Source organism: Nannospalax galili, unplaced genomic scaffold (genome assembly GCF_000622305.1).
Source record: "Nannospalax galili isolate Female #2095 unplaced genomic scaffold, S.galili_v1.0 scaffold1050, whole genome shotgun sequence".
Lineage (NCBI taxonomy): Eukaryota > Metazoa > Chordata > Mammalia > Rodentia > Spalacidae > Nannospalax > Nannospalax galili.
The window spans coordinates 1,241,829-1,258,527 of NW_008329037.1; the positions used below are offsets into that span (position 1 = coordinate 1,241,829).

General features: G+C 46.0%; 1 protein-coding gene across 4 annotated transcripts in view; it reads left to right on the forward strand.

Moving 5' to 3' along the window:
• The first annotated feature begins 4,489 nt into the window (after nucleotides 1–4,489).
• Ptpn23 (protein tyrosine phosphatase non-receptor type 23) overlaps nucleotides 4,490–16,699 on the forward strand; it is a 28,334-nt gene continuing 16,124 nt past the window's right edge. The window contains exon 1 of one of the 4 annotated variants that reach the window (XM_008830647.3): nucleotides 4,490–5,849. In XM_008830647.3, the coding sequence (XP_008828869.1) occupies nucleotides 5,766–5,849 (84 nt within the window). In that variant the 5' untranslated portion in view covers nucleotides 4,490–5,765. The remainder of the gene's footprint in view (nucleotides 5,850–16,699) is intronic. The other 3 variants (XM_008830638.3, XM_029562271.1, XM_008830658.3) reach the window with 3 other exon arrangements.

Consider the following 16,699-nt stretch of genomic DNA (forward strand, 5'->3'; position numbering starts at 1 on the left):
TAGGAAAGATGCTGGTCTAGGGCAGCTGGTGGCCGTGCCACCCAGAGATGCAAAGGAAGATGGGGGTGGGAAGTGGCCCCAAGGGCCCCTGGGGACTGCACTAAGGAGCTGGGTTGGTCTGGATGCAAAAGACCAGGAAGAAGAAAGGTCACCCAGGGCATCCAGGAAAGAGGCTGGTGGGTTGTGCAGACCCAGGGAAGCAGAGGGAGGTGAGGGTGGGGCCAGGCTCAGAGTGCCCCTGGGGACCCAAGAAGGAACTGAGTTGGTCTGGATGCAAAGGATCATGCAGCAGTGGTGGCTCCCCAGGTGTCTGGGGCGCCAAGACAAGGAATGGGACAGGGCCCAGGCTAGGAGGAGAGACCGGCAGGGGAGATGGGAGGGTCAACAAGGCTGGGGGAGTCAAAGCATGGAGGGCTCCACCGACCTACCCCGGAGAGAGAGGACTGTGGTTTGGAGAGAGGCCTGCAGGTCTGAGAGAGGCCTGAGGGTCCTGCAGGCCCCAGGGAAGCAGAGGGAGGTGACCGCGGGGCCAGGACCGGAAGCAGTGCTCCCGAGGACCCCAGAAGGAACTGAGTTGCTCTGGGTGCAAAGGATCAGGAAGCAGTGGTGGTTCCCCAGGTGTCTGGGGCACCAAGACAAGGAATGGGACAGGACCCAGGCTAGGAGGAGAGACTGGCAGGGGAGATGGGAGGGTGAATGAGGCTGGGGGAGTCAAGGCACAGAGGGCACGATCAACTTACCCAGGAGTAAGAGGCCTGTGGGTAGTGCAGGCCCAGGGAAGCAGGGTGCCCTATATTTTTTGAGATAAGGTCTCATAGCCCAGGTTTGCCTCAAACTATGTACCTGCAGATGATCTTGAACTCCTGATCCTCCTGCCTCCAACTCTCAAGTGCAGGGATTAGAGGCCCATGCCATCACACCTGGCCTACACTGTAGTTTTTTTAATTTTCTTTGTTGTTTTAAATTTTTTTATTTTAAATATTATTTTTTATTTTATTTTATTTTTTGGTCTTTTTGAGACAGGGTTTCCCTGTAGCCTCAGCTGTCCTGGAACTCACTATGTAGAACAGGCTGGCCTCAAACTCACAGAGATCCACCTGCCTCTGCCTCCCAAGTGCTGGGATTAAAGGCATGTGCCACCACACCTGGCTATTATTTTTTATTTTATATGTATGAGTGCATTGCCTGCATATATGTGAGTGCACTGGTATTGTGCAATGCCACGGAGGTCAGAAGAGGGCTTCAGATTCCCATGGAACTGGAGTTAAGGACGGTTCATAGTTGCCATGTGGGTGCTGGGAATTGAACCCAGGTTCTCTGCAAGAGCAGTCAGTGCTCTTAACAGCTGATCCATCTCTCCAGCCCCTTATTTATTTTTGAGACAGTCTCTCCCTGTAGCCCTAGCTGGCCTGAAACTTGCTTTGTAGACCAGGCTGGCCTTGAACTCATATGCAGTGCTGGGGACTGAACTCAGGCTTCGTGCATGCAATATAAGTCCTCTACCAACTGAGCTATATCCCCAGCCCTATTATTTCTTTTCACAAGGACACTAGTCATTGGATTATAACTCACTTTAATCCAGAATGACTTCATCTTAATTTGATTTCCAAAAAAGGCAATATTGAGCCAGGCGTGGCACAGCACAACTTTAATCCCAGCACTCGGGAGGCAGAAGCAGGCAGATCTCTGCGTTCCAGGCCAGCCTGGTCTACATAGTGAGTTCCAGGATTGCTGGGGCTACAGGGAGACCCTGTCTCAAAAAGAGAAAACAAGGGGCTGGAGAGATGGCTCAGCAGTTAAGAGTACTGACTGCTCTTGCAGAGGACCTGGGTTTGAGTCCCAGCACCCACATGGCGGCTACGAACTGTCCGAACTCCAGTTCCATGGGAATCCAAAGCCCTCTTCTGACTTCTGCGGCATTGTACAACACTGGTGCACTCACATGCATGCAGGCAATACACTCATACACACAAACTTAAGAAAAAAAGACAAAAACAAAACAAAACAAAAAAAACAGGTTTTAAGACAAAATAAATAAATGTATTTTGGACAAGGGGCAATAGGCCACTATGTTATCCAGGCTAATCTTGAACTCACATTCAGTGTGTGGAAGTAACTGAGACTACAGTACAGGTGTCTAATGCTATACCCACCTTAATGCTACCCAGTACATAAAGGTGTTGGTTTCAGGTCTTTTTTTTTGTCTCACAAGTGGACAGCTGTTCACATGGATGAATGTAGAAAGATCCAAGTTCCTAGGATTTGCCCAGTTTCTGATAGAGTTCGTCCTTTGCAGCATCAAAATCCAAAGTGACAAGGACAAAGTGGTTGTTCTCCACTTGACTCTGCCTAAAGATGAAATAGCAGGAGCAAACACCCTGGCATGACCCCCTCCAATCACCTCCAAGGGGGGAAGATTCCAAACCTTGGGCTTTCAGTTCTGGGGTCAGTGCAGAATCTGTGCAGGCGCATTGCCCAGAGCTCATTCACTGGGGCCATGGAACCTGCCTGTCAGCATCAGGCATGTGTTGCACAGAACCATTTGGGGGGCTCTGCAGAGGGTGCTGGTGAGCAGTGTGTGATGAGCCCATACCTGTGCTGGTGGCCACACAGAGAGCTAGGTTCTCTTCTCACCACAGAGGGTATTACTGGCTAACAAGCTGTCTATTCCTTATTGTGCTGATGCCCATCACCCCTCATTAAAGTGTGACCTTGTGAGGGCAGAGATGTTCATGATTTGTTCAACAGCATCTAGAACAATTTGTGGGACTCTGAGGGGGGTCAAGTAGAACTGGCTGACTACATGAACTGCAAGGACAAGACCCACATCCAGCCTAGACTCTTGCATTCACTTGCTGGGAGAGTTTGGGTGGTCTTCTCCACAAGCCCAACTTCAGTTTCCACACTGGTAAGATGGGGAAGGTTGTCTGTGTGTCTTTGATGGGCCATGCAGCTGAGAGGGAGGGTCTTGAGAGGGTGAACTGACTTGGCTGAATGCAGTGTTCCTGTCACCTTGTGATGGAGCTGACTCTTCCCTAGTACTACCGAGGCTTATGCTTCCTCTAACTCCCACTCTGCTGGGGAAATGGATGCATGGGGAAGGGAGGACCCTCTGTACCAGGGACATCTCTCTGCTGTGTCACCTTCCCAGGCCCATCCCATACCATGATCTCGGCATTTGACACCTATAAAAAATCTCTAGGACTCTGATTCCTTTCACACCAATTATTGTGACCTTCTGAGGTGGATTGTGTGACCCTTCCACCCAGTTCCCTTCAAATATCTTGGTATGCGACTGTGTTTGGAGACAGGCCATTGTTTGAAGACAAAGGGAGAAGATGGCCATTGACAAACTGAGGAAGGCTAAGAAGAAACCAATTCTGACAACACCTCGACTTTAGACTTCTATACAATTATGACAAAAAAATTTAATTCTTTCTGAACTGGCTCGCTAAGCAAGTATGCTACCACTGAGTTATAGCCCACAGCCCTAAATTCCTGTTGACTCATTCAGCCTTTGGTTCTCTGTTAGAGCAATGATGGAAAATTAATATACCCGAGAATTCAGTCTATGTCTGTTGTAGTTCAACCTGAGAAGCACAATGTGGGATAAGGGGTACCCATTCTACAGAGGGGAGAGGACTGGAGATATAGCTCAGTGGTAAGAGTGTTTACTTATGACCAGCAAGATGGTCCAATGAGTAAGGGCACCTACTACCAAGCCTAATGTCCTGGGTTCAATCCCTGGTTCCCACATGGTAGAAGGAGAGAACTGACTCCTGAAAGTTGTCCTCTGTCCTCCACAAGCATATCATGCATGCCTCTCCCCACCCCAAATAAGTAAATGTAATACAAATTTAAGTTGTATATAAAGAGTGCTTGTCTAGCACATAAAACTCCCTGGGTTTAATCCCTGACCCTGCTAAACAGAGGATCAGGGAAGGAAAGACAGTAGAGTTCCAGAGGCAGGAACCCCACTGGCTGGCTGTTCTAAATCCTAGAGCCTTGGCAGAGTTCCCTTTTATACCTGCAGTGCCACCCACCTGGAATGCCCCTTCATTAGATGTTTTATCTTACAATGTTACTTTTCAAGGAGTAAGACTTCCTGTTCAGGGTTGGAGAGATGGCTCAGTGGTTAAGAGCACCGGAGTCTAACAAGTCTGTGTTCCATATGATGCCCTCTTCTGGTCTCTGTGAGCACTGCATGCATGTGGTACACTTAGATACATGCAGGCAAAACACTCATCCACACACAAAAACAAACAAAAAATTAAAATTATTTATTATAGCAAGGTGTGGTACACCTGTTATAATCATTGAATTCTGGAGGCAGAGGCAGATCTCTGGGAGAGTGAGGTCAGCCTGGTCTACATAGGACATTTCAGGCAGCTGGAGTTACTGGGAGACCCTGTCTCAAAAAATTTCTTTAGCATAATTGTGTGCATTGTGTGTGTGTGTGTGTGTGTGTGTGTGACATGCGTGCCATGGTGCACATGTGGAAGTCAGAGGACAACTTTGTAGAGCTGGTTCTCACTCATTTATGTGGATTCCCAGGATTGAACTCAGGTTTGCACATTTGTGAAGAACTATACCCAGAGTCACCTCTTCAGTCTAATGTACTCTTTAAACAATTTTTTCTTTTGCTCACTCCAGTTGGCATGAAAGTAAGCCCTTGACTGAGTATGGGAAGGTTTTGGTATTTCTGTGCAAGGAGGACCTGGCCCTGCCTGGGTCAGAGAAGGCTATCTTAGGAATCCAGATACCATAGTCTGTTCCACATTTCCTCTAAAGGTATCTATCATCTAAACCCTCCCTTCACCCAAAGCCAAAATCACCTATCTTCTGGAAGTATTCATTGATCTCTGGTTCCTTATTTATTTCTAGTTTTAAGTTTTACTTGTTTTGTTTTAGATAATATGGTACTATGTAGCTCAGGCCAGACTTGAAATCTTGGCAATCCTCCTCCTTGGCAGTCTCCCGACTGTTGAGATCATAGGGGTGGGCTACCACGAAGGGCTGTATTATTTATGCCTAAAATTTAGTAACACACATATAGCTTTAAAATTCCTGTTTCACAGGTGTTTCCAGGGGCAAATGTTCTTCATTCTATAGTCCTATCCAGAGTCTCTGTGGCCTTAGGTACTAACTTGCCCGTTGTATGTTCATCCACATCAAATACTCTATTAGTCTTGGGGAACTCCTCAGGCTGCGGGGGTGGCAGTGTGGAGCTGCGTCCCTATCCCCTCACCGCCGAAGCCCTCCAAGCCCGGGTTCCATCCCGCCAGGCATGTTGCACCCTTCCTCAAGACTGTTTGCATGTCCCTTCTTCCCAGCATTCCACTCGCCACATTATCTCTACTGCAGTACCTGTCCCTGTCCTTCACAGCTCTGGACAGGACTTGGGGTTACAAGTTCACAAGTGAATTTCCGAATGCCCCTCCGGAGAGGAGAACGGTTCTCCACAAGACAACTAGCCATCTTAGCCTCAAAGTTCAGGGAAGAAGACCACTACTCCCAGAAGCCCTTTCGCCGTGGGTCAGAGCTTTCCTCTCCCAAGAGCCTCCGCGCGAAGAAGAGCATGCGCGAAGCGGCTTACGTGGCCTGAGTACGTGGGCCGGACTTCATCTCCCAGCGGGTCGGAGGGCATTCTTCATCTCCTCGTGACGGGTGACTTCCGGCGTGGAGGGGCGGGGTTGCGCGCGCGACTGAGCCAGCAGCTGGAGCTGTGAGGGGAGAGGCCCAGTGGCCGCTAGGCGCTGGCCGCCATGGAGGCCGTGCCCCGAATGCCCATGATCTGGCTGGACCTGAAGGAGGCGGGTGACTTCCACTTCCAGCCAGCGGTGAAGAAGGTAAGCGCGCCTCGGTTCGCCCCCTCTGCTGCGTATCCCGGTCGTGTGTCCGCGCCGGACGCCCCCTGCGCGCCCATCCCTCCCGGGCCCGTCGCAGGTCGGGCGAGGTTTTCCTGTGGATGGCCCACCTATTCTGTTCCCTCATGTCATCCTCCGTCTCCTATTAGTACCGCAGCCGAGTCAGAGTCCGCTTCCCTACTTCTGCACTGGGCCGCCGCACTCGTATGAGGTTCTGCACTTCCTTGGTGTGACGCCCATCCAGTGCTGCACTGTCCCTCCTCCCTGGCCAGGAAGCCCTTGGGGAGCGATGGGCGGCCCCGATGGTCCACATTTCCACACTGGGTCTGACCTTTGATGGGCTCAGTTTCATGGTCCGACTGGGTCAGGGTGTGTGTATAAGAAGGGAACCCCGGTGGTCCACAAGAAATGGGGGTCTTTCTGACTCTCCAATTTTGCATGGTCCCCCACACAAAGTACCTGTCCCGAAGCTCTTTTATACCAAAAGATGCGATTTCTTTTTAGGAGGGCTGCTGCTTTTCTCAACTACCTCGACGGTGTAAGCAGTTGTTGGAGCTCTTGGAGGCACCTTCTTAGTCATTGTGCTCGGCACAGTAGACGGGTTTGGCATTTGCTGAGGCAAGGGGCTGCTGTGGTGAGATCAGGTGTGGTGACAGAGCATCATGAACCCTCTGAGACAGCTGTTGCATCGATCAGGGTCACTAGCATTGAGGGTCATAGCAGAAATAAACAAGTAGGCTGTTGTGGGTGAGGGGTTTGGGGGAGTTTAGCACAGCAGCTGTGAGAGCATCTAGAATCTTATACCACTCAACTTGGTGGAAAAAAGTAGGAGAGGCAGGCATGGTGGCCCTTCCTTTTAATCCCAGCACTTGGGAGGCAGATCTCTGAGTTCAAGGTGAGTTCCTGTCCAGCCAGGGCTACCTAGGGAGACTCTGTCTCAAAAAAATAAAAAACTCAGCAAACAAAAACAAAGAAGTAGGAGAAAGAAAATGAATTTGGAAGTTTACAAGGAAGCTGTTTTTATCTTCCCACTGTCACGTCACCATTTTCTTAGTTCAGGAACTTTTTTGGGGTGGGGGTGAGGGTGGGTATCAAACCCAGAGTCTCCCACAAGAAGCTAGGCACGTGCTCTTCCTCTGAGCCACATCCCCAGCTCAGGCCTCTTCCTCATCTGTAAGACCAGGAAAGTAGGATAATCTAAAATGCCAGGATTAAGTCTTACCCATGTGCTCTTTCATGCAAGTACAAGGAGGTGAATTTTTCTAAAATATATCAAAACTTAGAGAGGCAGAGGCTCAGTATGCTGAACCCTGGTAATACAGTCTTACAGAGTAAAACCAACATCTTCAGTTTTTCATGGGGATTCTCCCTGACCTAACTTAGTTCTTTATGCATTTATTGCATCCCCCCCCATATGTTTGGGCTGCATGTTTCTGATACAGGTGTTCCACATTCTGCTCATAGCTACTTGGCATTTCCATAGCACACTCAGTTTCCTCTTATGTACCTTTGGTTGTAGAATTCCCTCTACCTAGAAGAGCTCCCATTTTGCCCTGCCCTTGGAGTCTTTCTTTAATCTCTGTATATTGGGTCTGTCTTTCAGGATCTAGTTTAAGCTTTTCAACACAGCTTTCCCTAATCCTTTTATCTGGATTAGTTTTTCCATTTTCTGAATTCCCTTCTTTTCATCCTTTCTTTGTAGCCCCAGCTGTCCTGGAACTCACAAGTCCTGTAGACTTGGCTGGCCTGGGACTCACAGAGATCCGCCTGCCTCTGCCTCCCATGTGCTAGGATTAAAGATGTGCCCCACCACGCCCATCCTATGTGTGCTGTTTTTAAAAATATTTATTCTTGTTTGTGTGTGGGTGTGGGCATGGCTGTGGATGGATACATGTGGAGGTCAGAGAACAACTTGCTGGAGTCAGTTCTCTCCTACCATGTAGGTCAGATTATCAGCCATAGCAACAAGTGCCCTCCCCCCCAGCCATCTCCCTGGTCCTATGTGTTCTGTGTTTTAATCTCCACATACCTGTGTGGCATCTCTGTGTTCCTTTGGACTAAGTGTAATACCCATTACATAGTTGACAGCCAGGAAAATGTTTATCAAATGACTGAAAAACAGTTGAAAGGGAATTTAAATTAAATTTAGAGCATATTGACCCTAAAAATACGGAAATCTAGTGGATAAAAATCTCAGCCTAAAGCTGGGCATAGTGGTGCACACCTGTAGTCCCAGCACTTGGGAGGCAGAGGCAGGCAGATCTCTGTGAGTTCAAGGCCAGCCTGGTCTACATAGTAAGTTCCAGGTCAGCTGGGGCTATAGGGAGACCCTGTCTCAAAAAGACCAAAAAAAAAAAAAAAAAAATCTTAGCCTAGGGGCTAGAGAAGTGGTCCAGCAGTTAAGAGAACATACCGTTCTTACCAAGGACCCAAGTTTGGTTCCTAGCACCTGTGTTGGTGGACCAGCTCACAACTACCTGTAACTGCAGTTCCAGGAGATATGTTGCCCTCTTCTGGCCTCTGTGGGCACCAGTACTCATGCACATGCACAGAGACATACAAATATATATATTTTTTTAATCTTTAAAAAAAATGAGGCTGGAGAGATGACTCAGTGGTTAAGAGAGCACTGACTGCTCTTGCAGAGGACCTGGGTTTGATCCCCAGCACCCACATGACAGACAACTGCCCATCACTCCAGTTCCAAAGAATTCAATGCCTTCGACATGGGTGCCCTTACATACATGCAGGCAATACACTGATACTCATAAAAATAATAAAGAAGGGCACTGGAGAGATGGCTCAGCAGTTAAGAGCACTGACTGCTTTTGCAGAGGACCCGAGTTTGATTCCCAATGTCTACATGGTGGCTACGAACCATCCTTAACTCCAGTTCCAGGGGAATCTGAAAAGCTCTTCTGACCTCCGTGGCATTGCACAACACTTGTGCACTCACATACATGCAGGCAATATACTCATACACATAAAATAAAAATAATAAAATATAAAAAAACCCAAAATATTTTCTAAAAAGTAAAAATTAAATTAAAAAAATCTGCCCAGTAAAGTGTGGTGATTGTGTATGTATAATCTTTGGCTGAGGAGGATTGAGTTCAAGGTTGACCTGGGCTACATAGCAAGACCCTATCTCAAAGCAAGACATAACCTCAGGGTCTGAAGAGATGGCTCATCAGTTAAGAGCACTGACTGCTTTTGCAGAGAACCCAGGTTCAGGTCCCAGCACCCACATGACAGGTCACAACTATCTCTAACTCCAGTTCCGGGAGATCAGATGCCCTCTTTGGACTTCTGTGGGCATTCACACATGTGGTACATTTTGCATACATGCAGGCAAAACACTCATACACATAAAATTTTTTTTAAAAGATATAACCTCAGGGCTGGACAGATGGCTCAGCAGTTAAGAGCAGACTGCTCTTACAGAAGACCCGGGTTTGATTCCCAGTACCCTCATGGCGGCTACAAGCCATCTTTAACTCCAGTTCCAGGGGAATCTGAAGCCCTCTTCTGACCTTCATGGCATTGCACAACACGGGTGCACTCACATACATGCAATACACTCATACACATAAAAAAAAAAAAAAAGATAACCTCAGTTTCAAAATTCCTAGATTTGGTGGTGGTGGGGTGGTTGAGGCAGGATCTTGTGTAGCTAAGGGTGGACTTAAACTTGGTTTATAGCCAAGGCTAGGCTTGAACTCTTGATCCTTTTGCTTCTACCTTCCAAGTGTTAGGATTACAGGCATGTACCACCACACTCAGCCTTTCTTGTTCTTGTCATTCACATGTAGTCAAAAGGGTATTTTGTGTGAGAATGACTTCCCTGAGAAGACTTAGCCTTCTGTGAGAGGGAGTTGCTGAAGGAACACATTTTTCTAGACCTGAGGAGATTCTGCAAAAGCTACTACAGCCTGAGAACTTACTTTCCCCTTTTCAGTACTAGGGATTGAACCCAGGGCCATAGGTTCAGGCACACAAGGCAAGTACTTAGTCACTGAGCTACATACATCCTTAACCCCCATACGCCAAATTACCCAGACTCACTGAAAATTGATTAAGGATGACTATTGTGCTCTTTATCAGTGAATGATTTGGTCACATGTGTTAATATCGGAAGTTCATTCTTCTTTCCCAGACATTTTAACCCTTAACCAGCTACAACTTGAGCTGAAGTTAGGCCCACATAGATTGAGATGATACATCCATCCATCCATCCCTTTTGCCTGTTATTTGCAAGATCTCAGAATACAATGGTTTCAGAAATCCCTGCCCTCTTAGAGCTTACCTTCTAATGATTCATGTAGAACCCACTCAGTGCAGGTGCACCTTGTGTAGCCACTGTGCCTATCATTTGGTTTCTCCTCTCATTCTGGCTAAATTGATCTCTAAATCTTAATTTTCCTATCAGGGTCCTCTGGGAAACTGCCTGCTGTTCACTGCAGCCTACCTCTGTCACTTCCCTCAGTCTTCTCCTTTGGGAACTTTAACATTTCAACATCTGATCATGACCTTGCTCCGGTCATTATTGGAGCTCCTTTCTTCTTGTTCCTTAACCCAGGTCAAACCGTGCCTCGTGCCAGCCACCTGGCAGTTGTGTCATCCTAAATTCAGAAGGTACAGCTTCTGTCCTATGGTTTAACTTGTACTGTAGAATGTCTGTGCTTCCTCCTACTATTCATCGTGTTCACATGAGTTTTCAGCTTTGGGGAATTTTTCTCCTAGATTTCCCATAGGAAAGCAAATGAGAAGACCAAAAGCCTAAAACCCCTCCCTAGCTGTTTAACAATAGAGGACATGAAACACTGACAGTTACTTGTGGTGTTGACCTGTTCTATCTCTTACCACAGATTGGATGTCACTCAGCTGGTCTGCTTGAATCTGTCTTCTCTCTTGTGTTTTGTAGCAGAGTGGCTGCAGTCACAGATGACCTGGATGGTCCATGTCATTCTTTTCTGACCTTATCTCAAACACCAAAAGTTTATATCCATTTCATTCAGGGTTTAGACCAGATTCTTTCTTCAGGAAGTAATAAATTCTTGTGTGTGTGTGTGTGTGTGTGTGTGTGTGTGTGTGTATTTGTGTACATGTTTGTGTGTATGCTTTTGCGAGTGCATATATGTGCACATACTTGTGGAGGCCAGAGGTCACCCACAGATATGATTTCTTAGGAGCCATCCACCTTGTTTTTGAGATAGGGTCTGTCACTGGGACCTGGGGCTTGCTCATTAGATTGCCTGGCCAGCAAACCTCAGGGAGCCTCCTAACTTCACCTTACCATCTCTGGGATTACAAACTTGTGCCACTATGCTCGGCTATTTACGTGGGTGCTGAGGATTGAATTTAGGACTTCATGCTAGTTTGTGTGACAAGCACTTTACCTACTGAGTTCTCTCTAGCCCCCTTTTATGTTTTGTGTTTGAGATAGGATCTTGTATGTGGCTCAGGTAGACTTCAGATTTACTGTGTAGCCAAGACTAGCCTGAGCACCTGATCTTCCTGCTTCCTCCCTCATGCTAGGATTATAGGAGTCAGCCAGCATGCCCCAACTTAGGAAATAATTATTTTATTTATTTTTTTTTTTTTTTGGCCTTTTTGAGACAGGGTATCCCTGTAGCCCCAGCTGACCTGGAACTTGCTATGTAGACCAGGCTGGCCTCAAACTCACAATTAAAGGTGTGAGCCATCACACCCAGCAGAAATAAAAAATATGCAGGGAGTACCTCCTGAGTGTTGGCTGAGTAACTAATCTAGTTCTAGAATCCTCTAGGAGTTATTACTTGAGTTTGTCTCACTTGTGCTGTTTAGACAGACTAAGGGACCATTCAGAAGAGATGTGGAGGGAGACTTTGAGGGTTATATGGGAGTCAGGCTACAGGAGGGTTAAAAAGTATTCTCATACCAGGTACCTCTTTGGCCTGTGACTGTCAGGCTTGCTGACATGGACCAAGGGCCTGGAGGCTTTCCTTGGCAACACTCTTTTCTCTGAAAAAATTTGTTTCATTTGAAATTCTGCAGCTAAGCATATATTATATAAAGTAACAGTATTATGTGTAGGGCTCCATTTTATGTGTTATTTCTGTAGCATGGCCCAAGGAATGACCTAGATTTCATTCAACTCTGGAAAGAAGAAAAAAAAGAAACAGTGTATGTGATGAACAAGGGTAATATATGCATATGATGCAGTTTCATGGTGCACACCTGTAGTCAGAGCTACATGAGATACTGAAGTGGGAGGATCGCTTGGTTCTAGGAGCTGGAGGCTAGCATAGACAATAATGAGACCCTGTACTAAAACAAAACTCCTTTTTATGCCTTTGCTTTTTGGCTTACTACTTTAATTAGCACTATGAAATTTGAAGATACATCAGAATAACAGTAAAGCATAATAGCTGAGGGAGCATGCTAGCAGAGAGGAGTTCAGGTCAGGAGTCAGGAAATCTGGCTTGGGATCCTAGCATCACCATTTCTCTAGTCTGAAAGTAATGACAAGACTTGGGAAATGTGTTTCCAGTGATCATTAGCTGCACAGTTCTGTGTGGTTTGTTATTGAAATAGTAACAGTGTAGAAAAAATACAGCCACTGGAAGCAACCTTCTCACCTCTCAGAGCTGAGTGGCCTTCAGCTGCTGCAGGTGATCACACAGCTTATCTCACATCTCTCATCTGTGGTATAGACTACTAAGCATGTGGGAAGGGTTAGTGATTGTGAGTCCTAGAGCAGCTCTTGACGTTATTTTCAGCTGAGCATCCTTCTTCTCTGTTTAGAAGTCCTTAATGGCAACTCTGTGGGTTAGGTGTAGCAGGTAATATATTAACCCCTTTTTACATATGGGGAAAAAAAAAAACAAGCTTAGACCCACAAGTCTATGACTCTGCCTGCCTGAACAGCCAATCTCTTCAAGCTCATAGCAACTCAGGGACACTACTAGGACTTTCTGAAAGTGGCTGGCCTTCCTCTTGGTATTTTCTAGAAATGGAAATTATCTCTTTTTCTTAATCTCAATCTCTCCCTTCCTCTACCCCTCTATGGGACAGGGGCTTATGTAGCCCAAATGACCTCAAATTCACTTTATAACTGAGAATGACCTTGAACTCTGTTCCTCCTGCTTTTTGCCTCGCAAGTGTTGAGATTACTGCCAGCCTTCCAGATTGGAAATAAGACTTTTGTTTTAATTTAAAAAAAATTTTTATTGTTATTTTTATTTTATTTGTGTGCATGTGTTGCCTGCATGTAGGTAAGTGCACCTGTGTCATGCAGTGCCCAAGGAGGTCAGAAGAGGCTGGAACTGGAGTTACAGACAGTTGTTAGCTGCCATGTGGGTGCTGGGATTTGAACCTGGGTCTTCTGCAAGAACAGTCAGTGTTCTTAACTGCTGAGCCATCTTTCCGGCCCCTCTTTTATTATTTAAAAACAAAACAAAACAAAAACAGCTAGGAGTTTTTCACCTGTAACTCCTTCCTCCTTTTTATTCTCTGTTCCCAGTAGCTCATATTTTCAAAATGGATTTTAACTGCTCCAAAGCCTAGCTTTTTCTTTTCTTCTCCTAAACCACATTTATTGAGACTATGATTTAAATATGATAAACAACAGCCATCATCTCAAGCATACAGTTCAATGAAAACCTGGGGTTTTAGGAGGTTTTCTGAGTGTTAGTTGGTGTAGGTGCACCAGTGCCTCTGTTTTATGCTTAGAGGTCTGCTTCTGAGCCTCTTTCCTCAGTCTGCATTAGACCAGGCTGCTGTGAGTTCTGTAGAGTCCCAAACTACGTAGTCAGATAGGGCACCTGTGCCTTACTCTAGAGACCCTCAGCCAGCCTCTTTCCTCTTATTTTTAGAAAACTTTATTATATTTTGTTCTAGTTTGTCTTCAATTGCTGTGACAAAACATTCTGACCAATACCAACTTGGGGAAGAAAAGATTTATTTTATCTTACATCTCTCAGGTCACAGTTCATCAGGGAGCCTAAGGTAGGAGCTCAGGGCAGGAACCTGGAGGCAGGAGCTGAAGCACAGGCCTTGGAGGTACATTGCTTACTGCTTGTCCCTGGCCCATGCTCAGCCTGCTTTCTTGTACAGTACAGAACAACCTGCCCAGGAGTGGCACTGCCCACAATGGGCTGGTAGCTACCAAATCACTCAAAAGTCAAGAAAATACCCCACAGACATGGCCCTAGGCCACACCAATGGAGGCAGTTCCCCAGTTGAGCCTCCCTCTACCCAGGTGTGTCAAGTTGACAACGCAAGTTATCCAGCACACATTTTATTTATCGTGTGTGTGTGTGTGTGTGTGTGTGTGTGTGTGTGTGGTGTACCACAGTGTACACGTGGAGGTCAGAGGACAACCTTCAGGAGTTGGTGTTGTCCTTCCACTATGTGGGTCCCAGTGATAGAACTCAGATGGTCAGGCTTGGTAGCAAGAGTCTTTACCCACTGAACTGTCTGGCCAGTCCTCTTGCCTCTTTTTTTAGTGGGGTCAAATGCCAGAATTTTGGTTATCATTTCATCAGTTCCTTATGCTGTGACCTTGGCAAATGCCTTAACCTCTTTGCCTCAATTCCCTCATCTCATCCCTAAAATGTTGATAAGACTAGTGTCCACCTCTTTGAATTGTGGAAGAATCAAGATACTCAGGACATTACTGGCCTGTGGTAGGAGCTCAATGTCTGCTTTGGCTTGTTTTGGAGGAACAGTGAGGCAGTTTTTGGGAGTGGGGGCATCTCTCTCCCCTTCACTGTGCAAACAGCAGGGGCAGATGTTCTTAGTGATGTTTTGTGAAGCCTTATTATTCTAGGACCCTCTGGTGTCTTGAGTCATCTCACCTGTGTCCCGTAGACCTCAAGGCTGAACTTCTATTCATGTATTCTAACCTAAGGGTGGGTAAACCTAAAATTTACTAAAAAGGAACTAAAGGATATGCCCACATTTAGACAGTCAAAGTTTACCTTACAGCTTAGGCTACATTTTATATTTGTAGGTTTTCTTTTTCTTTTGGTGCAATAGTTAAATATCAGAGTAAAGATGATAGGAGCCAGTAAATAAGTTTCGGACTCTGAACCCTCTAAAAATCATTGGTAAGGTGTTGTGTTTAGAGTTTGTGCAGAGTTGACTATTTGTAGGAGAATTGCTTTCATGACTTTTATTTTCTCAAAGAATGCACAAAAGGCTAAAGACACTCATAGAGGAGAAAACATTTTTCAGGTATCATAGCTCTTCAGCAACTCTTAAAACGTTTGTTATCCAAATATCAGATATTGAAAAAAAAATTGAAAAACTAATGACATGCTCACCCAAATTCTCATTGCCTATTTTTTATTTTTAATTAAAAAATTTTTTAGCCGGGCATGGTGGCGCATGGCTTTAGTCCCAGCACTCGGGAGGCATAGTCAGGCGGATCTCTGTGAGTTCAAGGCCAGCCTGGTCTACATAGTGAGTTCCAGGACAGCTGGGGCTACAGAGAGACCCTGTCTCAGAAAAAAAAAAAAATTATTTTATGTGTATGAGTGTATTGACTGCGTGTATGTGAGTGCACCCATGTCGTGCAGTGCCACAGAGGTCAGAAGAGGGTTTCAGATTCCCCTGGAACTGGAGTCAAGGACAGTTCATAGCCACCATGTGGGTGCTGGGAATCGAACCCGGATCCTCTGCAAGAGCAGTCAGTGCTCTTAACCACTGAGGCATCTCTCTAGCCTCCTCATTGCCTAATTAAAAAAAAATTATTATTCATTATGTGTGTGTGTGCATGTGCCATGGCACCAAACTTTGTAGAATTGATTCTCTCCTTCCACATTTTAAGTGAGTTCCAGGGAACTCAGGTCTTCAGGCTTGTATAGCTAGCACCTTTACTAGCTGAACCATCTCACCAGCCTTCCCTTCCTTTCAGCAGTACTGGAGATTGAACTAAGGGTCTTGAACAAGTATCTTTGCCTCATTAGCCAGTTTTGATGGCTATATTTCACTGTACTTTTTTGTTTTTGTTTTTGTTTGAGACTGTCTCCCTATGTAACTATGGGACTGACCATGTAGACCAGGCCTCAGACTCACAGATTCACAGAGATCCACCTGATTCTGCCTTTCGAGTGCTAGGATTAAAGCTGTGCACTACTATGCCTGGTTGAACTTTTTTTTTCTTTTTTTGACAGGGTCTCCCTGTAGCCCCAGCTGGCCTGGAACTCTCTCTGTAGACCAGGCTGGCCTCAACCTCAGAGATCCACCTGCCTCTGCCTCCCCAGTGCTGAGAATAAAGGTGTACACTACCACATCCAGCTTGAATTTTTTTTTTTTTTTTTTTTTAAGACAGAGTCTCGCTGGGCATGGCCTTGTCTCCTGGAGCTGGAATTATGGGTGGTTATGCTCCACCCGACATGGGTACTGGGAACTAAACTTAAGTCCTCTGCAAGAGCGGTGTGTGTTCTTACCACTAAGCCATCTCTCCAGTTTCATTCTTTTTGATTAAATGCCATTGTGTATATACCACATTTTAATATATTTATCTTTTGGAGAACATCTAGATTGATTTCATAATTAGCTATTGTAAATAATGCTGCAGTGAACGTGGATGTGCAAGATGATCTTTGATATTCTTGGATTGCTTGAGGAATATATATACCCAGGGATGGTATACTTGGTCATATTGTAGTTCTGTTTTTAGGTTGTTGTTGGTTTTTTCGAGACAGGGTCTCCCTGTAGACCCAGCTGGCCTGGAACTCACTATGTAGACCAGGCTGTCCTTGAACTCAGAGATCTGCCTGCCTCTGCCTCCTGAGTGGTGGGATTAAAGGCGTGCACCACCATGCCCAACTTGGCTTATTTAT